This window comes from Aulonocara sp. 'chitande type north' Nkhata Bay, linkage group LG7, assembly GCF_057382095.1.
Source record: "Aulonocara sp. 'chitande type north' Nkhata Bay isolate Kocher_YH1m ecotype deep benthic linkage group LG7, A_spYH_male_GT1.1, whole genome shotgun sequence".
Lineage (NCBI taxonomy): Eukaryota > Metazoa > Chordata > Actinopteri > Cichliformes > Cichlidae > Aulonocara > Aulonocara sp. 'chitande type north' Nkhata Bay.
In genome coordinates, this window is record NC_141350.1 from 12,030,925 (window position 1) to 12,055,671 (window position 24,747).

At 41.8% G+C, this 24,747-nt stretch overlaps 2 protein-coding genes across 2 annotated transcripts; one reads left to right on the plus strand and one right to left on the minus strand.

The window, feature by feature from the left end:
- Window positions 1–1,352: 1,352 nt before the first annotated feature.
- Window positions 1,353–5,688, plus strand: fam174b (family with sequence similarity 174 member B). The gene is made up of 3 exons (XM_086298601.1): window positions 1,353–1,972; window positions 2,693–2,824; window positions 3,574–5,688. The coding sequence occupies exons 1-3, from the start codon at window positions 1,695–1,697 to the stop codon at window positions 3,575–3,577; spliced, it is 414 nt and encodes a 137-aa protein (XP_086154727.1). The 5' UTR covers window positions 1,353–1,694; the 3' UTR covers window positions 3,578–5,688.
- Window positions 5,540–21,056, minus strand: st8sia2 (ST8 alpha-N-acetyl-neuraminide alpha-2,8-sialyltransferase 2). The gene is made up of 6 exons (XM_086298600.1): window positions 20,642–21,056; window positions 19,155–19,211; window positions 16,754–16,894; window positions 16,402–16,659; window positions 12,598–12,891; window positions 5,540–8,843 (listed from the first exon to the last, which is right to left on the minus strand). Exons 1-6 carry the CDS (start codon window positions 20,737–20,739, stop codon window positions 8,531–8,533), a joined length of 1,161 nt encoding a protein of 386 aa, XP_086154726.1. The 5' UTR covers window positions 20,740–21,056; the 3' UTR covers window positions 5,540–8,530.
- Window positions 21,057–24,747: the final 3,691 nt, after the last annotated feature.

Sequence of the window (24,747 nt, forward strand, 5' to 3'; positions counted from 1 at the left end):
TTTCATACACAGGGAGTCCCCACAGGTTTGTCTGTGGTCTGATGTCTACATCTACTGTAGTTTTAAGTTCCTTCCTTACTCTCAGTTACAGGCAACCCATGTAAAAATAACTTGTAAATATCGCTTCTTCGTTTTTTTGTTTTTCTTACAATAATTCTGGTTAAAGACGTAATTTTTTATTTATTTATTTTTATTTTTTGGGGAGGGGGATCATTATTTGCATCTATTTTAAGACAGACCCAAAGACACTGATTTAGTCATTTTTTTAATCCTTACTGATGTGGTTGTCAGTGGTTATCACTGACCCACTGACTTCTAGGTATTTTCTGGTCAAGATTCCCAGGAATTTGCGGTCGTGAACCCGGTGTCTGCTGCCCTTGTAAAATTGCGTATGCTACGGCCCACCGTTAGAAGGGAAAAGGGCTGCCTTCAGTACAGTCGGAAATTTGGGAACTACCAATCGACCTTTAAATGTGCTTGAAGAAGTCAGGATACTCTTCCACCTATGAACCGTGTCAGAGAGTAATGATAAAGTAAAATTGTCCAGGACTTTACGTTGACTACATACCTGCAGACAAGTTGAGATTGCATTTATTCTTAGATTAATTTTTATACTACTTACATAATGTTGAATTTTGATTACAGCTATCAGGAAAATTTCACTGTGAAGAAATTATGGTATGTGTTTTTGCTTAAACTTGGACATAAATGTTTACCCCACCCTATTTAACTGTTTGTGTGCAGGTGGTCTGGTAACAATGAAAACCACATTTCATGGAGCCATAAACGTGTGCACATGAACAGAAATTCATATGTTGTTCTAAAATCACATATAAATAAATGAAAACACTGTAAAATACCAAGAAAAGTAGCTTTGGATGGGACAGAATAAACTGTTTTTTAATTTCCTTCAATAGCTCTTTAAACGCTGATGACTAAAAATGACCATTTTCTAAAAATCAAATACATTTAAAAGCTGTTATCTATTAACACTGAAACCATATCAGTAGCCAGTATCTTGAACTGTGAAGTAGATGGGCCACAGCAACATAAAACTACACCAGGCGTTGTTTCTGTCAGCTAAGGAAAGTCTCGTCCACACTTCTAATAACTTCTAATGATTCAAAATATGAGCCGTGTTGAAAGGAAATCCATGAAATTGGACCTGCACATTTCTTTGATATGTCTCTTGTATTTTATGAGCTTTTTTTTTTATTTGTTTTTTATTAAGGTAAGCTACTAACAGGTCAAACTAAAGTTGCCAGCATAATTTTCCCCCAATCGCACGAAGTTGTTGAAATTACACGATTAGCTTGAACGCAGCACAAGCCCACATAATGCTCTTCTTCAGCACCGGGAACAGCGGGTCAGCCTGCAGAGCTCTTCCGGAGGCGGATAATCCCCTTCTCTGCGCGAAGTCCTCGTACAGTCAGGAAGGGATCGCTGTAGCTCCCCTCGAGAGGAACACGTTTTGGGATCAAATGCAAGTTACGACGGGGGAAGCGCAGCTTTGAGGACAGCTTGGACGTGTAGAGAAATGTCTGCGCATCTCTCCCTCTGGCTTTATTGTGTAAACAACCAAATCTGACACCGATAAGCGGATTCTCTATAATGTGACAGCTGCTGTCGCCGCTCATCTATTTCGGGAGAAACTACGGGCAGTATCCCGCTTGCGTTTTTATTATTTCAGGACAATGGTGGCTCATAACCTGGCCTTAACCTTTATTGCCGCGGCTCTTTGGGGGGTCAGCGGCGAACTATTGCTCACTCCTTCATCTGCGACGCACTTAAATTCAACATCATCATCATCCGTCATCAGTCAAGATTCACTGACTAACAATGCCACGGATGCTGCCGTGGGATCCCGGATTTCATCTCTAATGACGTATCTTCCGACCCTGAAAAACATTGTTATTTTCATCTGCGTGTTAACAGCTGCTCTCATCACGTGCCTGGTCATCAAAGTGGTCAGGTAGGCAGGTTGGCGCAGAAAAAACAAAGCAATCGTTGCAACGGTTGTGAAGCTGTAAAAGTCATGCAGACATTATGAGAGCAGGATTGTTTATACATTTGCGTGTGGTTGATTTGTCCCCGTGTGATGTGATGGAGAAGGGTCTGGGCCTGTTGATTCTCATCTTACGGGGATTTCTAGGCACTGATAAGTTTAGCGTCATACTGCCTTATGTAGTCGTTTTATGTGCCCGTAAGCCTTGAATCTAGTGAAGTGGGCTACATTGTTACTCTGTTTACATTTCTCTGATTGCACAGTTTATTTTCGGGCTCATCCAGGTCAGATCTAATTCTGCTAGTTGCTATTTTCCTTTGCAGTCAAACTGTTGATCATATTTCTAATTAATCAGTGAGGTTTTTTTTAGTCCCTAGCATTTAAGAAGTTGATGTAAATAAAAACAGTGTAAGATCCAGGTCAGATCTAATTCTGCTAGTTGCTATTTTCCTTTGCAGTCAAACTGGAACTTCTTCTTTGGGAGGTTGGCGCTTACTTAAGCAACTGATTATCACCATATTGAAATAATATTTGCCCCACTTTTTGGGCCAGTCTGAGCACTTTAACACACTTCATATGGCAGAACTAAAGGAAGATTACAACTTCAGGTTGTAGGCTTTGTGGTCCAAAAGGCAAAGTTTTAATTCTCTTGCTCACCTCATGTGTGACTGTTGTCTTTTCTCGCAGATCTGGCAGAAGAATCAGGAAGACTCGGAAGTATGATATTATCACTACACCTGCAGAGCGCGTCGAGATGGCGCCTCTCAATGAAGAAAACGATGAAGAGGATGACTCAACCCTTTTCGATGTCAAATACAGGTTGGTTTGTTTTGTTTTTATTTCTTTTGGATCACTTAAGCAATGACAAGTTCATCATGTTACATTCATCATATTCCAAGCAGAACCAGAGGAAAAACTCCTTTTCTTCAATTTCTACTGGTCACATAAGCAGAGAAGAAAGAAAACACGAGAGCCTCATGTACTGAGAATGTTCTACGTGTATCAGAGAAGAGAAAATGTAGATGTGGATGAGATGCTGACCATGAGAAGCCATGAGTACTAAAAATGATGGCCTTGAAGACAGATCATAAGTTTCTTTGTACAGGTTCTTACACAGCAAATGTAAGGTTAATGTAGATTTTAAAACACTGATACGTTTTCCTCAGGCGCCTTAATCTTTACTATTACAGTCATAAAATGCTGAAACCCTGATTTGCTTATGCAAGATTGCACTTTGGTTTTGACTGTGAAATTTTGCACAACGGCAAATTTACCAGCCGTCCCGGAAGTTTTTTTTTTTTTTTTTTTTAAGTACAAAGCTTGATTAAAAACTGTGTGTCTGACCAGCTTTGGTCATCCTAAAGAAACACACTACTTTAATTCTAATGCACTGTTGACTTTAGGTCTCACCCTTCCGTGCTTTCCATTGTTCACACAGTCACTTCCTCAAAGGGACGCCTTGTTTAATTGACATTCCTGACTTCCAAGTCAGACAGGACTCTTGACGGGCAAACACACTTCCTCCTCACTGTGTGCTCGTTAAGTAACTCTAAGTTTCTGCTTTGCAGGTGAATACCGGCGTGGACGTCAGCGTGTTTGAGCTGATGACTCCCACTTGGCCCGGGACAAGTACAAGTGATTTCCTGTATTTTTTGGGGTGTGTGTGTGTGTGTGTGCGCGCGCGCGCGCATTTCCAAGTCTTACCATATCAGCAACTTAATGCTGTCAGTGCATGGCTTGTATCTGTGGTTAAATGGTGTTTTGACATTACTGTTCGCTGCTTTCCTAAAGCTTCTATCACGTGAGCCAAATAATCTCCCAGGTTATTTCTAATGTTAGAGATAAGGAGGCTCCAAAAGTCTTTCAGCGAATGTCTGCTTTGAAGCCATGTCCGTAATCCAGGGTTAATCACACTTTAAATAACTAAATAAATACATGGTGGTCACTACAGATCATCGCCTAATGCGTAAAGTAGTCATTTACCAAGAGTACTTTCTTCAACTGTAAAATTTAATTGATATTTTTTTAACCAAAACCAAATATTACCTATATGTACTAACCACTTTGTTGTGCGTATATACTGTTAAAGGCTTTCCGGTCAGGAGTGAGCATACGCTACATATATATATATATATATATATTTTACCGTGTATTCTTTCAGACATTCCTGTTTCGCTGCTATCACAGCTGACGTTGACCTTTAAGGTTATCAGATTTGACTCGAAGCGCAAAGACTTTGTGTCATATTTATGGAGTATATACCAGTTTGCTATGAATGTGAATCTGCTGTTATCGAGTGCGCTGAAACACGCTTAATCCTTAAAAAAGGAACCGCTGAGCAGGATCGGCGCTGCCTGTGGAGACTGCGGTCATGCTGCCACAGTGATTAACATGCGCCCAGTATCTTACTTTCAAGGCCAAGTTAAAGTTTGACTTTTCAGGGTCAAAGTCCAGTTGCTCGCTTTAAAAATATCCCCAAATTTGATATTCTTTATACGAGCTAACAAATTAAAGTCCCTCACTGTAATATTCACTAATGGCTAACTGACTTCTTCTCATAAAAGAAGAAATTTTCCTGGGCTATGATTGTATTAAAGGCCACTTTTGACATTTGGGGAAGTGATTGTTACTTTTTATAAATACTAAACCACTATATTAAAAACTCATATTAAAAAAAATTAAATTACGATTATCTACCTAAAGTTTTATTCACAGTGAATGAAAGGAAAAGCAGAGGAGATCACAAGACCCTCACGTCTCCGTCTGCCCAATAACGATAATTACATTGTTTGAGGAGCGAGGCAGAACAGACACAGATGAGCTTTTCTGCAGCACACGGTCGCGCGGTTGCCGTCTGTGACCTTCTCTTTTAATCCAAACTGTTATCTGATAGTGCACTGTGGCCTGCAGGTGCAGCTGTTTCCAAATGACCTCCATCCTCGGTTTAATAAGAAAATAAAAAGACTGCCGTGACCAAACTTGCACAATCAATTTATCGTTTTCTTTCTCTCCCCACGCCTGTCTGAAATAAAGTGTTTTTGGAATTTTGGGTAAAGCTGGATGTGTTTATTGTCTTGACAGAATCATTCATTGAATCATATGTGAATCAAACTTGTAAACATACTGAATTTTTTGAAATATGATGTTCTGTAATATTCCTCAAGCTGGCTGCTGTTATTTACTGTTTTCCACTTTTTCTCTTCTGTCCCGTGTCTTTAACTGTTTGTGCAGAAAGCTGCAGATCAATGTGTTTGTGCCTGCTCAGACAAAGATGCCAACCTTTGTCAAAGTTTTTTTTTTTCTTTTTCTTGGCTGGAGTTGTGTGAAATGATGGAAAAACTTCACCGAATCATCTGCTGCACATGGTCGCTCGTAAAGAGAAATTAAAGCTGTGGCGGTGAAACTAATTTCCATGATTCCGCATTTTACCCAAAAACAAAAAAGAAAAAAAAATTACAAGTGGAACTGTTTTAAAAGTTTATAGTAAACAAGCCCCTGCTTGGTTTCTGACACAGATGTGCGTGTAGCCCTGTCTGTTTCCTCAGTTTCCATTTATTTGAAAAGCCACTGAAATAAACCCGCTTCCTTTGAAGTGTCAAGGAAAAATTTTGTGTATTTTTTTGCCACAGAAAAGTACATTCACGTTGTCATAAATGCACACGTTAAGCATCAGTGAGTCACACTGAGGATCATAAAAACGAACAAAAAGACTGGAATATGCTCAAACTGTATCCATTAACACAAGACAAACGTGCAAAAGCGAGTATTAGTTTGCTGTAATTTGCACATTAAACAGATGTTAACAGGGTACGGGGGGGGGGGGGGAGCAAGATAAAAACTGTACAATCTTCAGAGCAGGGAACATGTGTGAGAAAGTTTTTCTCATCTGTGGCAAACTCCACATTCTGGGTTAATTAACTTAATAGCGTTGGTCACAAACCGTTTCTATTTTTTGCCAAAGTCAGACAAGCTCACACAAATAAACCTTTCATTGCTTCAGACTGCTGACGTCTCTAGTACAACTTTCATGTCTATTCTTAACTTAATTGGCGGCGTAATAAGGTCGACATGCAAGTCAACAGGCGCATCCTGTCAAAACAACACTTTTTGTGGACAAATCACATGGCTGAGAGCGCATGAGAGGCTATTTGTTTAGCTATGGAGCTCTTGGAATATTTCAAATGCTTCCTTTAATTTTCTATAACAGAGGCATATTGTTACAGAAAAATACCCAGAGCTTCTTGGCCAAAATCTCAACATCGAGATAACTCCAAAAAAAAAAAAAAAAAAAAAAAGCCCAAAACAAAACCCCTTTTGATGAGGTGGATCCTCGAAGTACAAAAATACAATTTAATCTTGTGTTAAGATGTTCCCGTTTGAAAAGCCAGTCTACTACTGGCCTTAAAATGTACATAAAAAGGAGTTTCTATCCTGACCAGAGGCCTACGACAAGACGTTTTTTGCATACTCTGTTTTTATTTTAAACTGATAACTAGGTTAAAGAACTCACAGCCAAATAAAACCTTTTATAGTGTCTGGGCATGGGGATGGTCCACTTAGGGACTGGTGGAATTGATTTATTATAGGCACAATACTATGTATCAAACTATTATATTGGTTTAATACTAATTCCAAACATGCTCTACAAGAAAAATGAACACATCACTCTACCTCCATATTTCTTAAAGTGTGACCTGTGAGCCCGTAGCAGCTCTTGGTAACATGTTACGAGGTCTTTCAGGGCAACAAAGAAAGAAATGCACTAGTTTATATTTAACTAATCCACACATCAAACTATTCTTTACACTCACTGGCCACTTCATTAGGTTACCTTGCTAGTAAGCTGCCTTAATGCTTTATGGGATATGTGCTGGAAACATTCCACGACCACCCGTTGTGGTCTCCTGTCGCTGTGCCCCGTCTGCTTCACGGTGCAACGTGTTGTGTGTTCAGAGAAGCTCTTCTGCATACCTGGGTTGTAACAATAATTTGAGTCAGCTTAAAGCAGTCTAGCCATGCTCCTCTGACCTCTGACATCAACAAGGCATTTCCACCCAAAGAACTGCTGCTCACGATCCAGTGAGCTCCTCTCTTTATCAGGCCATTCTCTGTGAACCCTACAGATGGTTGTGTGGGAAAATCCGAGCAGATCAGCAGATTGTGAAATACTCAGACCAGCCTGTCTGACACATTCAGAGTCACTTAAATCCCCTTTCTTCCCTATTTTGATGCTCAGTTCAAACCTAAGCAGGTCATCTTGACCACATTTGCCAACATTCCCAAATGCACTGCTGCCTCATGATTGGTTGATGAGATATTTGCATTAACAACCAGTTGAACAGCTGTGCCTAACAAAGTGGCCAGTGAGTGTAGCAGCACATATCTGTGTTACAGCCATTATAGCAGACTAAACCTTTCTACCACTGACATATATAGCTGGTGTCAAGAAATGCAACACTGAACATATTAAGTGTCGCGAAAAGTCAATTAAAAACACAAATAACAGACACGTCACACACATTTCCAGTGTTTGTGATGTGTGCAGACCTCCTCTCCCTACATTGGTCATAAAAACCTTGAGAACCCTTGCTCCACATGAATAAAGGCATACAGATGTCCAGCTCGGGGTCCTCTCAGTGATATTTCACTGAAATAGTTGCTGATTGCGACTTAATGTTAATTTAAAAGCACATTATGGAGCTTGCTTGTTCCCAGGTTTGTAAGGAAGCCAACGAATACATTCATCTCAAAAAGTAAACCTCTTCTTAGTACAAACATCCAGCTACCGTCTCACCCTCCGGTGAGGAAACAGGGCTGGTGCTGTTTGAGGAAAGTTTACAAAGTGGGTTTACCGTTGGCAAAGTCTGAGTAAACATTCGTATGTGAACAGCTGGTACACTCCTCCATTATGCTCACGCCTTCCTTTCTTGATTTGGTTCTCAAGGTAACCTAACTTTATTAGACGGTGGCTCTGGTTTATTGGAGGTTTGAGTTTTTGCTTGTTATTAACCTTCTAACATTAAAGTAAGGTTATGTCATAGAAAGCGTTTAAGAGATTCCATTTCAAAGTGTTTTAAAAAGAAATGTTGGTCCCCTTTTTTCCTCTATCATCATTCTTCCTGATTATTAAGTGCTTCCATCTTGTGGCTCAACAAGCGAACCAGTAATTTAACAGCTCACAAAACACCCCTAAATTGAGTCTTGTCATCGCAAAGTTGGAATATGAATTTCAGAGCCAGCCTTATTAACTTTTAACACTTGTGGGATGTCAGCTACTTTTAATTTAGAATATAAAAATGAAATTATATTCATTAATTTATTTAATCAACACACATACAGACACGCAAAAAAAGATGTGCTTGTGGAGAGACCTCAGGCCTGAGGGTGGAGTTGGTCACTCTTTGAGCTTGAAATAGAAAAATTGTTCATTCCAGCTGTTGAAAATAAGTTAATTCAAGTCTCATAAAAGTGCTAGCAACGAGAAAAACTGCTCGTATTCAAGTCTGCTTGCCGCAGAACCTTCTGCTATTTGCTCTGGAGATCTTTCTGTGGTCTCTGCTGGATGCCACAAACCCCAGTGTGGAGCCGTAGCGCCCCCTGTCTGTGCAACGTGCTCAGGGTCCTGAACTCCAAAGGCATGGTGTGAGGACTCGAGCTGGAGGTGTACTCATATTTGAGGGTGTCGTAGTAGTGGTATTTAACCGGTTTGCCTTGCGGGTCGAGCGAAAAGGGCCAAAAGCCGTAAAGGTGGATCTCCTCGCAGAAGCGAGTGGCCATTGTGTACATGAGGAGGCCGGTGGTCGGACGTTTGATGTGGACGTTGTTCGTCAGCCAGTACCTGCAGATGCAGACAGAGACAGAGCTGTAAGATAAGACATTCAGGGACAAAACAGGAGACACTCGGACAGAACCAGAACAAAAGGATGAGCAATGAAGGTGTCCATAACTCTTTTCTGGGTACACAGTGAGCTCTGCATTCACTGGGAAGAACCACTTTTCTCCTTCAGTAAGAGGAGGAGTTGAATCCTGCGCGACACAAGCAAAAATAGAGAGTTTGACCGACACCTTTCTGATGTAAACAACAACACACTGGCCTCACAACTGTCTCGCATATTCCTAAAGTCTTCTGTAGGTCAGTTGGTTTAATAATTTCAGTCTTTCAAACGTGATGACTGGCTGCTTTCTTCCCTCTCTCTCTTTTACCTTTGAGTTTTCCACTGGTGATTGGTTGAAGCTGTAGGAAATGGGATTTTTAATTTTGTGAAAGAAAATGACTTCTATCTGTCGAGAGTTGGATTTTTTCACTGCAGTTGCAGAACTGCAGTAACTCCTGGCTGCTGAATTTGACATGAAATCAAAAATATTTAGGTGGACGATTTTTTTATGTTTTACTTTTTTGCAGAGTGTTGCTGAGCAGCACAGACTGTACGTTCTTTTCACTGCGTGAGCCTTTTTAACAAAAGCTGCAGACGCCACAGCTGCTCTGCACGACTATTTTCTCTACCTGAGGTGACTAGCAGCTCCTGTGACAGTGACGTGCCACACGCTCCCCTTGGGAGCAGCTTCGGGGACAGATGGTCACACGTTCGCTTGCATCAGCTTCATTTTCCTTTCCAGTCACTGGCCCATTTGCCCAGCCTTGAGGCCACAACAGCCTCTCCTCTAACACCCTCTATAGTTAATGTGGAAGCTCGTGTTGAGATGCAGCAGCAGTAACCTCCCACTCAGCTCATGAGCCGTGCAGGACAAACAGTGGGCAGGAGAACAGGGTTTAATTATCAGTGGCATCATCCGAGGTGAGATTTGAGATTTGGTTGCGGTGAATATGAGCACATAAGATTTATTCTCTACTGCAAACTAGCACGATTTAAAGTTCAGCTTTTCCAAGGAAAGGTCAGGGGACCATTTATCAGGCACGACTATCGATTTAGGGCAAAGACTGTTTCTTACGGTCTGTAAACAAGAAAAATCATGGCTGGTTGTACCTCTTTGCAATACCGAGAGTGAGTTGGAGCATAGAAAATCGCATAATTTGGTCACCGACCAGCGGTGGTTGTTAGGCTTTTAACGAGGCAGGAAAGAACCAGGGCAGAGTGTGCTAATGATAACAGAGGCGAGGACACACAAACAATAGCAGAGAGGGATTTTTATAAATGTCCAAATGCACTTTAGGACATTTGACATCAGTGTAAAGAGGACTTCTTAAAAAAAAATCACTGACAAGCTGTTAAATAAAAAAAGATAACAGTAATGATAATAAATGGAATTTATAACATGATTAACCAAATGCACTAAACACAACACATTAAACCACAGCGCAGCAGCTTTTCCTATTATCTGAGCTATGCAGGAGCTCCGGAAAAAGCAGCAGAAGGAACAAATCAACAACATTTGCAAATAATTAGGCAAACTGATCTTTTCACAAGCTCGTATAAATCAGGCTAAAGAGCTGACGGGAACATGTGATCACCGAGATTTTGACTTCGCCTCATCAGTGAAGCCTCAGCGTGACGCTGAATTGTGAAATGTGTGTGTTTGCTTTCTTGCAGAGAATCAAGTCGAAAGATTGACTTTATGAACACCATGAGGTCAGTCCACACAGCTTTTTAATGCAGCATCTCTGCTGGTTGCCTGGCAATGTCACGGTGTCGGGTGCAGGACTCGCTGCTCCCTGCTTTTTTTTTAACCAAGATAGAGTCAAATGGTGGGAGCGCTGTGACTCAATGGAAATGTCATATTATATTTTGGTCCAGCACCACCTCTGACCCCGTGACTTTTCTTTTGATTTCACCATGAGGATGATATTGTGGTTTCATTTTGGAGTGATGATGCAGGTTAACCTCTCCCAGCTGTAACTGGGCAGGACCATCTAATCAAACCACACAGAGCTCCTGTGGATGATTACGAAATGCTGGGTGACTCTCACACTTTTTAGCCACGGTATCTTTGCTGTGAAGTACAGCAGCTGCTTAAAGACTGGTCCATGTTGATTACCATGCGTGCTAAGCACTATGGAAAAGCCTTTCCCAAGCATGGTGGGCAGACACAGCACTCAATTTCTAGAGAATTTTTAACTTCCCTCTGTGCTCAAGCAGCTTTAGTGGAAAGTGTGCACAAGGAGATGGACTTAAACACCGTGCGTGTCCTTGTGGACTTGTACTGAATCCTCTCATGCACCCTGCCCTCAAAGCAAGCATTGAGCATTGTGCGGGTGCAGCACTGTTGGACAGAACTAAGCAGCATATGCAAACATTCAACTTGAGCCAAAGAGACCAGGCTAGTACTTTTCCTTTCCTTTCCTCAAGATATTCACACTAAGCTAAATGCTTCTTACCTGACATGACATCAGACAAGACTAGACCTGAAGCAACATCTGCCCATGTGAAAGAAGTACATTTCCCAAATTGACCCCATCACATTGTATCCAGGGTTAAATTGGTATTTTATATATAAAGTGGGCCTATTTTATATTTTCCTTATTTTTTTGTCACAGTGCTCATTTCGGGAAAAAGAAACCCATTTCTTTTCCTCCCTTTTTTCCCCGAGTTTCCACAATTTACAAGTGTCCCATAAATGTGTCACAAGCAGGCGATCCTAAAGCTGCAGACTTGAAAAGAGGACAGCTATAAAAGGAGACAGCAACCGAACAAATGAGTGCGATGGTGCCCGTTTAAAACAGCCCTGTGCAGAACAGACAGACCGTTTCAGGAAAGCAAACACATACAATGAGATAAAAGTGTAAACAAAGAAATGTCGTTCATACTTGTTCAGCTGTCTTCGTGCGATTTTTTTTTAATTACATTTTTTAAAAGTTGGCACTTTTCTGTCATGCTTTCAAATTTCAAGGCCCTTTTTGAGGGTTAAGACTAAGCTTAGGGTTAAAATTAGAATTAGGTTCAGGTTAGTGTTTGGCAGTTAGCTGTGATCCTAAACTTAGGGCTGAGAGGCAAAAGTGAAGCACAGAACGATAACGGCACAGCACAGCTGTCACTCTTTTAGTCAAAATCTTGTGAGCCGTTCATTCAAATGACATCAAACTGGGCACTGCACTCAGCCAGGGGCCCCACTAATACCCCTGCAAAATTTGAAGTGGATTGAAAGAACAGTTGGAGAACAGATGGACGGACAGACCGAGAGTCCTCAAATTATTAGAAAGAAGTTATTGTCCAAAATAATACTCAATTTGGCTTTCCCAAAGACAAAAGCACTGACAGTTTAAGCAGTAAGTTGGCTTAAATGGAGTTAGCTAAAATGACTTGTTACAAATAGAAGATCAACTAAAGGCTGCACAGTGGGGAGGGACGTTTAACCAAAATAAGTCATTCTTGGAACTGTGAGTCATGCAAAGCTACTCAGTCAGAGACCCAGAATAAAACTATAGGGCTGAAAAATGAGCATAACAGTTTCCCTTTTAGGTAAATTTGATAGGTGGGCCCTTGAGTGGAGAAAGGCAGAGTAGCTTTATCTCACCGACTGCCCCCGGTGATCAGCTGTGCTTAAAAATAGCCACCTGGGCTGCAGATTGGCTTCGTCAGCCCCTTTGAGTGTGCTGCTCACAGGTGTTCTTATAAGTCTGTGCTTGAGCATCTTACCCTCTGACGGCATGGAGAAGGCGCAGCGATGGAAAGGCGGTGCGTATGTCTACGGTGTGCAGCAGGATGAGACGCAGTGCCCACTCCACGCGCTCCTCTCCGCCCTTGGCCATGAAGGCTGGGATCCACAACACGCTGCCGCTGAGGCTTTGAAGACGCCGTAAGAAGCGTTCCTTCCACTCATTGGTGACCAGGTCCTGGAAGGCTCGCTGCACTACTGACGGGTTCATGGTCACCAAGTTGGTCCGCCATCCCACGTCCTGAAAGTATTCCTCCACCGGTGCCAGGTTACACCTTAAAGCAAAGAGCGTTCAGTTTTAACATGGGGAAATACTCTATTAAACACCTAGGATTTACACAAATGAATCAAATATATGGTTCGCTAATGATGTGTAAGGCTTTTACAAGTATACAAAAGTAAAGAAAGTCAAAACTTTCCACCTTTATGTTACAGTTAAAGCTCTGATATCCTCTATGAAGGCAACTTTTAAGTAACTTTCACCTCCCTATGTGGTTCTGATTAATGAAACACAGGTGGATAACTGACGGGTTGCATTAAGCAAATGGTGGAAGCTGTTCGATCATCTCATCGTGAAACCTTGACGAGAAGCTTTTGTTTATTCGTTTATTTTTTCCACGTAATTTAGCAACCATCTGTTTCCCCCACCACCACCCAAAGTCTGAAGAGTGAAACAGAGCAGAAGTAAAGGTGAAATTCAGCAGGAAAGCAGGGTGGCATTTTCTTCATTGATGTTAGTCTCCGCCTGAAAGTAAATGTCAGAAAAACACAAAGCTGGTAATTATCCTCACAGCGAAACATCTCCATTCTGTAGGCAGGGAGGAGACATCAGGAGGCCTTGTTGTTAATACGTTTTTATTCTCTTATCTACACACTGATTACAGTGTTTGTTTAGTCTGAGCACTTCAGATCTGCGGGGTTTGTTCATATTTTCAATGATAAATTACCAGGACTTCTTTACTTTCAGTCAAACTTTCATCATCTGAAACATCAGTGTAAAAAGAATCAAAATTCAGTGCAGTGATTCTTAACTAAAGATTAATGACAAGTTTTATATAAAAGCCATAGTTTAACTAGAGCTGCCTGTCCCAGCTTTTGCTTATCTTTTTAAATTTTAATTCAGTTGTTTCACTTAGTATCCACTGTGACTTTGCTTGTTTCCATTTACAGTGGGGCAAAAAAATATTTAGTCAGCCACCGATTGTGCAAGTTCCCCCACCTAAAATGATGACAGAGGTCAGTAATTTGCACCAGAGGTACACTTCAACTGTGAGAGACAGAATGTGAAAAAAAAATCCATGAATCCACATGGTAGGATTTGTAAAGAATTTATTCGTAGATCAGGGTGGAAAATAAGTATTTGGTCAATAACAAAAATACAACTCAATACTTTGTAACATAACCTTTGTTGGCAATAACAGAGGTCAAACGTTTACTATAGGTCTTTACCAGGTTTGCACACACAGTAGCTGGTATTTTGGCCCATTCCTCCATGCAGATCTTCTCGAGAGCAGTGATGTTTTGGGGCTGTCGCCGAGCAACACAGACTTTCAACTCCCGCCACAGATTTTCTATGGGGTTGAGGTCTGGAGACTGGCTAGGCCACTCCAGGACTTTCAAATGCTTCTTACGGAGCCACTCCTTTGTTGCCCGGGCGGTGTGTTTTGGATCATTGTCATGTTGGAAGACCCAGCCTCGTTTCATCTTCAAAGTTCTCACTGATGGAAGGAGCCAAAACCTCCTTCCATCAGTATCTCACGATACATGGCCCCATTCATTCTGTCCTTAACACGGATCAGTCGTCCTGTCCCCTTGGCAGAAAAACAGCCCCATAGCATGATGTTTCCACCCCCATGCTTCACAGTAGGTATGGTGTTCTTGGGATGCAACTCAGTATTCTTCATCCTCCAAACACGACGAGTTGAGTTTATACCAAAAAGTTCTACTTTGGTTTCATCTGACCACATGACATTCTCCCAATCCTCTGCTGTATCATCCATGTGCTCTCTGGCAAACTTCAGACGGGCCTGGACATGCACTGGCTTCAGCAGCGGAACACGTCTGGCACTGCGGGATTTGATTCCCTGCCGTTGTAGTGTGTTACTGATGGTGACCTTTGTTACTTTGGTCCCAGCTCTCTGCAGGTCATTCACCAGGTCCCCCCGTGTGGTTCTGGGATCTTTGCTCACCGTTCTCATGATCATTTTGACCCCACGGGATGAGATCTTGCGTGGAGCCCCAGATCGAGGGAGATTATCAGTGGTCTTGTATGTCTTCCATTTTCTGATGATTGCTCCCACAGTTGATTTTTTCACACCAAGCTGCTTGCCTATTGTAGATTCACTCTTCCCAGTCTGGTGCAGGTCTACAATACTTTTCCTGGTGTCCTTCGAAAGCTCTTTGGTCTTGGCCATGGCGGAGTTTGGAGTCTGACTGTTTGAGGCTGTGGACAGGTGTCTTTTATACAGATGATGAGTTCAAACAGGTGCCATTCATACAGGTAACGAGTGGGGGACAGAAAAGCTTCTTACAGAAGACGTTACAGGTCTGTGAGAGCCGGAGATTTTCCTTGTTTGAGGTGACCAAATACTTATTTTCCACCCTAATTTATGAATAAATCCTTTACAAATCCTACCATGTGGATTCATGGATTTTTTTTTCACATTCTGTCTCTCACAGTTGAAGTGTACCTCTGGTGCAAATTACTGACCTCTGTCATCATTTTGGTTGCTGTCGCTGTCCACAGCAGCTAATGTACCCACTGCAAAGAACAGATGGTGCATGATGAGCTGAAGCAATCTATGTACCCCGAACGCTGTCAACCTACTTTGTGGGAACCGAGCGAAGGGCAGGGAACTATATTTAGCTGCAACATTATCTGCCGATCGGATATGTGAGCACAGAAGCGAATTCCTCCGCTTCTCAAAATGACACATTTCCTGTTCTGTGACTTCAGCTGACCATTACTGCCATCGCCTGGCATTATCATGATGCTGAGGGAGTCTAGAAATCATGACCTCTTCTCACCAGGGTAACACGGCAGCACAAGATACAAGACAGACAGGCATACAACAGAATCCACTCGTGAAAGGTGTGCAAGACTTTGAGCTATCGATCAACCAGCGCAGTGAGGTGCTGCTCTAATTCTAACAACACTGATTTCTGAGAGTGTGCAGGTTGGGCGGTTCTGTTCGATCATGCCTAACTCCAAAGATAATTTAAACCAGAACACTTTTCTTTTTTTTTTTTCCATCTGCCAAATATAATACAGCCTTGACAGGCTTTTTTTTCTTTACCTCTGGTGGCAGGTATGAATGGTGATACATAACCCACTCAGGGACTCGCGAGCTTGCACCCAAACACAAACAGACCTGGCCGATGGCTTCGCAAACAGCGCGCTCTGCTAAATGAGAGCAGGGCCCAGGAGAACACTGGTGTTTCTCTGAAAAGCACAACGTCTTACCGCTGAATGCAAAGGCTGTTCAAAATGTCAATTTCATGTATAATCGTTCATCTAACAGCTCTCAACTTGACAGTTGGCTCCCAAATTTAAGCCATCAGAGAGGCTTTGACAGCTTTTTCAAATGCGCAATTAAAATATTTCCAGCCGTGTGGCCACCAGCTATCGATTATCATACTAATATGAATTATACACTCAGTGCAGGAGATAAGACAAGCCTAAAACTTAATGCACCAATCTATTTCAATTATAGTCCATTTTAACTGCTGTGTTTTATGATTTATTTCAAGCAAAAGGCTTCTAAGACTTAAATCACCCATGTTACCTGATAACAAAGTCATGAGAGTCGATCTCAGGCCCACAGCTGCTGTTCAGAAGGATCCCGGAGTTGCCCACGATGGCACAGCGCCTGTAATGCTGGTTTTTCATGGGGGATACGGTTGGCAAGAGACGGTAGAGATTTTCTGAGATGTTTGTGGTACTGTGGCGATCAAAAACATAGTGGATGATATCTCCCGGTTTCAGCGTGCCCTTCAGAATCGAGATGTCTCTCTCCGGGTCGAGGAATCTCAGAATGTTTTTCCTGTGAAAAGAGAAAATATGCGCCAATTATGACCGCCCGTCTACAGCGAAGTGTAAAACCTTGTGGAGATAATTGTGGAGGGTGATAAAAATACCTGATGAGGTGGGAGAGGGTCTTATTGAAAGTCCAGCTGTTTGACGAGTGTTTGGCAGTGTTATTGTAGATTGGACGGTGACGATATGTGTCCGCGCTTGCTGTTGTCAAAGCAGTGGGGTTTACATGTACTGCAGCTTTTCTAAATGATAAGAAAAAGTTGTGTTACCAACACACAGTCCAAAAAAATTATGCCTGTTATCTCCTCCATGTATTGCTAGAATTTGCCCCATTCATTGCTAAATCTAAAGGCTGTTATGTCAAGCTTTTCCTTCTCCGAACAGACTAAAAACAGAGATGCTGTATAGAATGTAACCAAGAAAAATATGTGAATCTGAGTGTACCAAGGTAGAGTTACGGTACAAGAAAACTAGATTCAACAAATGACTCCATGCTTTGTTTATTACCGGCTTTGCTCTTTTCCAGTCCCTTGGTTCATCTTCTATGTGTGAAATTTAGTTTCACTTCCTCTTCCTTTAACCCAACTTATTTCTGATTGGTTGCCACTTGCAAACAGAAGGTTTAAACAGCAGATTGCCGATTAGGGCTATCCCCTCTTTGTGACCTAATAGAGAGCCAGTAGGAGGAAATAACATATGAAAGTGAACCTTTTTAATACACTGAAGCCTGAATTTTTCACATATGGCATTTTTAGTTATTCCCATGCCGGCTCCATTATTTGAAAATTTCGCCATTTTTAATAGGAGCATCTACCATCAGTAAGCCCAGAAAATGAGGAAAAGTAAGATAGGTCCAACTTAAGATGAAAATTTGAACTGGAACATGACATCTGATGGGGCTGCTCTATCACTGGCCATTTTGATAGGGACACCTGTTCAACTTCTCATTAATGCAAATATCTAAACAGCCAATCACATGGTATCCATTTAGGCATCCAGACAAGACACCCTGCTGAAGTTCAAACTGAACATCAGAATGAGAAAAAAATGTAATTTAAGTTATTTTGAAAAAGCGTAGTTGTTGGTGCCAGATGGGATCTGAATATTTCAGATTCTGCTGATATACTAGGATTTTCCCATGCAACCACCTTTACAGTTTATAGAGAATGGTCCAAAGAAGAGAAAAAGCATCGTTGATGTCAAAGGTCAAAGGACAATGGTCTGTTGCCTTCTTGTCTGCTTCCAGCTGACATGGAGGCAAAAGTAAATCAAATCACCACCTTTAAAAGCAAAGTACAAACAAGAGCATCTCTAAATATTAAACATGGTGAACCTTAAAATTGATGTGCTATGGCAGCAGAAGACCACACCTGTGGGACTCCTCTCAGCCAATAACAGAAAACTGAAGCTACAGTTCACATGGACTCAACAGAAGACTGGGAAAACGTTGTCTGGTGTGATGAGTCTTGATTTGCTTCGACATTTGGACGGTAGGGTCAGAATTTGGCACGAACAACACGAGAACATGGATCGATCCTGCCTTGTATCAATGGTTCAGGCAGCCAGCGGTGGCGAAATGGTGTGGGGGATTATATCTTGGCATACTCTGGACTAATATGTACCAACAATACTAATGGCTGAGTATTGTTGGTAAGCATGTGAATCCCTTTACAACCACAGTGGACCCATCTGTTGATGACTGCTTCCAGCAAGATAACGCAACACATCACAAAGCTCAAATCATCTCAAACTGTTTTTGTGAACATGTCAGTGAGTTCACTGTATACACACAGCACCCACAGTCACTCTATCCCAATCCAATACAGTACCTTTGCAGGGACAGGAGATTCGCAACACTGATGTGCACCTGACAAGTCTCCAGCTAATATGTGATGTTATCAAGTCAATATGGACCAAAATCTCTGAGGAATGTTTCCAGCATGTTGCTGAATCTGTGCTACAAAGAATTAAGTCACTCTTGAAGCAAGAGAGTGGTCCAACCCAACAGTAAAAAGGTGTACCTAATGAAGTGTCTGGTGAGCACAAATACTGCTTCAGATTCTTAAGGACTTGCGGCAGGCTATATGTAGGTACAGATAATATTACTTCTACTTAAGTATCTGATTCATTCAGCCACTGCTCCAAAAAAGGACCTCCTTGACATGAACAATAACTGTTCGGCGAAATACTGCAGTTTCCTTAAAGTTAAATCCAGCTTTGCTCACATGGCAGATGTTTGCATTGTCACATGGATACCACACAAACGCACATACACACACATACTTTGATGGGTATTTATAGCGGCTGTGTCTCGCCTTAAAAAAAACTAATGAGACGCTCACTGTGACTGACTCACTGTGGCATCATAGCTGTAAAGGATTCAGTGACCAATAGCAAGCGAAAATTACCCAGAGAGGCCATTTAGCTACCCACTGGTGTTCTACAGCTGTGTGTGTGTGTGTGTGTGTGTGTTTGTGTGTCTGAGTAGATAAGATTTCAGACCTGTGTGGTTTGGGGATGAGCTGGTGCAAGTTCATCTTCTTTGAATGTCCAATATTTCTGAGTGGGAAAAAAAAGGTTTAGATTGAATTATGAATCACTTACTGCGGTGTAGATTCTTACACTGAGCTGTATCCAGCAGCAGGCGTACTGTACATCACTCTTACAAGACAGAATAAAGGTGAAAAGCACACATCAAGGCATTTTTAGAGAACTTCACTGTGGACCCATTTGCTGATGTAATGAGGGGAAATGTGGCCTTAATGGGGCCCCATTATACTGAAAAGAAGATTTTCTTTTCATGGAGGAAAAGAGCGATCGCTTTACAAGGGTGTTGAATGCATCAGGCAAAATGCATTTACAGTAAATATATTGTATATGCATTCAGATTGTTAAGCTTCGAGCAATTTTGCAATCGTGACCTTGGTCACATCTAATAGACGACTTTAAATATAGGAGTGAAGAAGTGAAACACCGGAGTGCTACCGGGGCTCCTTTCATTCGTTTTACAATCCCGGTGGCCTTTAAATATATTGTTATAATCATATTAGCTTGAATTTTATGCAGGAGTGGAATTGGTTCTGGTGCTTCTCCCACGGCAAATCACAAACCAATGTGACCTCATTACAATGTGAGCCACAGCCGGGTAATTGCTTTCAAAACAAAATGTTCTTGCTCAAAGGGGAGAAATGCAAGAAGACAAAAGCTGCATAGAGACGTAGAATTTTTTTCTTTAAAAGTGAGTTTTTGTTTTTTGGTTGTTGTTTTTTTTGCCATTCAGGTAACAGGGCGTCTTTCCATCTATGTGATGATTATGAAGAGAAGCAGAGGAGGATGTAGCCCTGCTGAGGTCTGGTTGGATTTTTTTTCTTTTCTTTTTTGGAACCTGCATGTTTTTCATGCTAAATTAAGAATGGATCTTCTTGCAGGTCAAACGCGAGTGTGTGTGACTTGGAGGAATCCTGCGGCAACATTTCAAACTCTGAAAATGAAAAGAAGAAAAATATATAGAGGAGACCCTCTTTTTTTGTCGTTCTTTTGCCCCTTCACCTCTTTTGTCTCTCTTACACACACACACACACACGCTTCCCCCTTCTCTCTTTCTCTCCCCCCTCTCTCTTATAGTGTAAATGTATCCTATCCCGCATGCAGCCTGCTGCAAGACAAATAGCCTAATCCTTGGAGACCCAGGCAGGCGGGCTGCTGTAGGAACAGCTGCTCCTGCTGCACCCAAGTGTTACAAATGTAGAAAACAAACCGCGCACACTCCGGCACCCCAAACTCCGAACTTCATTTCAATTCAAATAAACTCGTTTATTCCACTCAGTCAGCCCCCTTTTCCCTCCCCTCACATCACACATCGCACCTCAAATCTTCTGAGAAAGCCTGAAGGAAATAACCTGCTGGGTAAGAAAACAATGGGCATCATCTCTCCCTCCCTCTCCCTCTCTCACACACACTGCGTGGATAAATCACGGCGGGATACTTACGCAGTTTCTTCCTCCACTTCTGCAATATCATCAATTATCAAAAGCACAACCAGCAGCGTTACAAAGCCGAACAACAGTGTGCGGAATACAAGCGGCATGGCTGAGAGGGGGGAGGCTGCAGCCGCCGGGGGGGCCGGGGGGAGTCCCTCCGTTTAGCGAACACTGACTTAAATGAACCTCCTTGTGTTTTCCATTTAGAAAGCGAAAATCCGCTCAGTCATCTGTGCCTTTGTTCTTTTCGCCAGAGTCGGACACTCCCCGGCGAGCTGCGGTCCTTCCTCTCTCCTCTCTCTCTTCTCAGATGTTCAGTTGTGTGTGTTTCTGTTTCCCGACGGGGCGATGCTGCTGCTGCTGCTGCTGCCGCCGCTGCTGCGGTCTCCGCTCTTCCCTCTATTCCCCAGTCAAACTTTGAACGCGTGCACCTACAGAGCCTGCCATGGGAGCAGCGAGATGTGGACCACATGCAGTCTTAAAGGCGCAGGGGCCAAACTCTCCCATCTTCACTCCCCCCCCACCCGCCCACTCCACATCCACCATCCACTCAGCCGGTTTGATCTCACTCTCCAGGTTGCTGCTCCAGGTGTTGCTGGCGCAGAGGTGAGAGACTGCAGCAGTGTGGAGCCAGCCTGCACAGGTGTATGAGGCGAGTGGTTAAAAAATTAAAAAAAAGAGAAAAAATCAGGCATGCATGAATCATCTGAGTGCAGTATTCAAGCAGGCATGTGTGGTCTGAAAACCCACGTTGTCAAAATAAAGGTCAAACATCTTTCTGTAGCCGTGTTCACCACTGTTGGAAACTAAACTACTTGTGTGCCTTTCATAGTCAGCTTTAGTCATTAGTTTGTTTAGAGCAGCAGAGAGCCCTATATCTATCTTTTTTCTTCACATTTCTACTTAAAAATGAATCCCAAATTTTGTGAGTAACAAGAGTGAAATTCACATCTTCGAAAAGGAGATGCAGCACATCTTCTCTTTACCACCAGACCGGAGTGGCATTTGAAAAAAATCTTCTATCTAATCAAAAAAAACAACAACCCGTAAATAGCCTTGCAGCAGTGAGTCAGTGGACAGCGATGTCAATGAAAATGTTCACACATCCAACAAGAAAAAGAAGCCAAAACGGATCCCACATCTATCTGCGTCACAGTAGCTTCTGAGTGCACCCTGTTTGGCAAATTTCAACAAATACTGCACTTTTTAAATGGGCCAAATATGTAAGAAATCAAAGGTATTACCCCACAAACAGCAAAGATTACACACAAGTAAAAATAAAATACACTGCATTGTAAAAACAAAGCATAATTTGCTTTTGTCTTATAGACACGTTTTCTTTTTGTCTTATACAATATCTTATATCTAAAAGTGAAATTGATTAGAAAAAGTTCACATTACAGGGCTGCTACAAAAAAGAAGCAGAAGAGCATCTCTGAAGCAGATGTGTGGCAGAAGCCCAGATGTGTGGCAGAAGCCCACACGTCTGCTGCTGCTGCTGCTGACGTTGGCACATTTTCAGTGTCTTAGTACCAACTGAGCGTTGTTTAAACACCGCAGCCTACCTGAGTGCCATGGATGACCAAAGTGTCACAAAAAGATGTCCCAAAGCTCAAATCACATCAAACTAGAACATAGCTGTGAGTTCACTGTGCTCAAATGGACTCCACAGACACCAGATCTCAATCTAACAGAGCATTTGGGATGTAGTGGAACGGGACACCAGCATCATCCATGTACATCCAACAAATCTGCAGCTACTGTGTGATGCTGTCCCGTCAATATGGACTGAAGAGCGTTTCCAGCAACTTGTTTAAGCAAATTGTGAGCGACTGGAGTAGTGTGCTTTGTGTTATCACTTATGCAGTCTTGTTTGTGCTATCAAACAATCAGAGACACCCTCCTCTGACACTCATCAGAGAAGTGTTGTTCAAAAAAAATTAGAACATTTTGATTTTGGGAAACTGTCAAAAACTGAAGTTGTCATCAGGCATTGTGAACTACTACTTTCCACACTGAGGAGCATGTTGAGACTACAATTTGATATTCAAACATAGGCGTGGATGCTTGACCAGCTAACTATATAACTCGTTAATGGGATTTCAAATCCACAAAAACAACTGGAAGGAGTTTTTTTTCCTTTCGCTTGTAGCTATAGATAAAACACTGCATTTTTACAGTGTGGAAGGGATGGTTTGGCTTTTGTGTGACTGTGTAGATACTTCATTAAAATCAGAAAAGATTTAGGATTTAGGATGAACCATTCTGTTAATCATTAGATGTGACCTGGGGTTTAGCTGGAGCTTTGGACGTCCAACCCCAGGAAACTCTGAGTTTGAAGCACTTCTTTTCCTTTATTGTGTGAATCTAACACACCGAGTTGCAACTTTTCGGGGGGAATGCCTGCTGACTTTTACTGGAGTAAAATCCATTTTGCTTTCAAATAATCATCCTCATCTTTCGGCATTTAAATTTCTCCCTGCTTAGTCAACGCGCCTCCAGGCACGATTTAGTCTTTTGTCATCTTTTTGTGTTTGCTTGAATTTAATGCAAGAGTCAGATTGTAACAAACCGACAGCTCTATTCGACGTCAGGCCGCTTTTGTGTCATTTGTTTGAGGAAGCAAGTGCAGACGTGCAGGTAAACGCGCCACCTGATCGTGCCGGGGAATTTATTTTAATTTAATCACCCCTGGAAGTCAACTCACGTTGAAAACATGTCACACAAACCTTTGTTTTGAAGTCATACTGTGCATCTCAGAACAAGACTCATTTGCTAACTAAAACCCCTGTAACATAAAGTTCTGACAGCAGTTTTCACATTTTTCTTGGTTGTCAGACAATTTCAGGAAAAATCTTCTGCTGATGTTACAATCAGGAAGAAAATATCAAAAACCTCCCCCATTCTCCTTCCTACTGGCTCCTTCATGTTTTATCAACCTGTCTGCTTGTACACGGCACCAGAAGAGAGGCTGCGCAGCCGCTGGCTGAGATCACAACATTGTGTGTGTGTGTGTTTGTGAACAGCGGGGATATTTCAGTTAACCACAAAAGATTCAGTCGTTATATGAGCACACAAATCATTCACTGGAATGAAAAAAAGGACCATTAGCTAAAGAAAAAACGTCTCTATCCCCTCCACAAACTTTTGAGCTGCGTGTGTTAATGATATACATAATAATCAGCCACAGAGTTCATTTTTCTGATAAGGCTAAACTATCGACATGTTTGTGCTTTGAATTAGGTTCTGAATACAACTCTGCCCCTTAAACAAAGCACTTTTAAAGCAACTATTATCGGCACTTCATCCTGTTTTTGTAAAAGATGACCTTTTGCTTTTATTGACTGGGAGGATGGCTGAGATGAAAGCAATTCAGCCTTCTTTCTTTCTTTCTTTCTTTCTTTCTTTCTTTCTTTCTTTCTTTCTTTCTTTCTTTCTTTCTTTCTTTCTTTCTTTCTTCCTTCCTTCCTTCCTTCCTTCCCTCCCTCCCTCCCTGAACTTTTCCCTCCCGGCTTCACAGACTCATAAATGTTGGACTGTTCTGTGATTTCCAAACACATTTTTAAAATTTTCTCAATTATTTTGCTTTGCTCAGGGAATTCCAGCACTTTTCGGGCATAAAATAATTAGAGCGCTGATGTTGGAAAAGAAATGAATCTTATCACGCACCCCTTTATTACTGTTATGCTGTGCCAAGATTTTTCCTTTGAATATATTTATGTTTATCCCAAAATGCTAACTGAGCATGTTTGCTTTTTTATTTTCTTGCCGTTCCTTTAGCAGATGAGTTTCTTCATAAGTACAAACGTTTGAATAGTCGTCATCGATTCTTCATTCCTTTGTAATTAAAAGTCATTTATTAAAATGTGTTACCCCTCCATTATACAATTCCTATCATTAGCATCATTTTCGCCCTCAGTCAGTCTTTAGCTAGTTAGTTAGTTGATATATAATGAAAGTAAATGAGGGATTATGCAGTCAAAACAAATCTAAAGGGAAAGTGCTATCTGTTTTCATATTCCAGGCATACATTTTCTACACGATTGCGATTCACAGACATGAATAAAGGTCTAATTTACATAAATTGAAAAGTGCAGCTGGAGCCCTGAGATTGT

What these genes read in the sequence shown, in the direction of transcription:
- st8sia2 (XM_086298600.1), bottom strand. Translation starts at nt 20,739, where the DNA reads ATGCCGCTTGTATTCCGCACACTGTTGTTCGGCTTTGTAACGCTGCTG. An exon ending in TCTCATGACTTTGTTATCAG is followed by an intron (nt 12,892 to 16,401) that starts GTAACATGGGTG and finishes CTTTGCTTTAAG; the next exon opens with GTGTAACCTGGCACCGGTGG. An exon ending in CTTCTCCATGCCGTCAGAGG is followed by an intron (nt 8,844 to 12,597) that starts GTAAGATGCTCA and finishes CTGCATCTGCAG; the next exon opens with GTACTGGCTGACGAACAACG.
- fam174b (XM_086298601.1), top strand. Translation starts at nt 1,695, where the DNA reads ATGGTGGCTCATAACCTGGCCTTAACCTTTATTGCCGCGGCTCTTTGG. An exon ending in CTGGTCATCAAAGTGGTCAG is followed by an intron (nt 1,973 to 2,692) that starts GTAGGCAGGTTG and finishes CTTTTCTCGCAG; the next exon opens with ATCTGGCAGAAGAATCAGGA.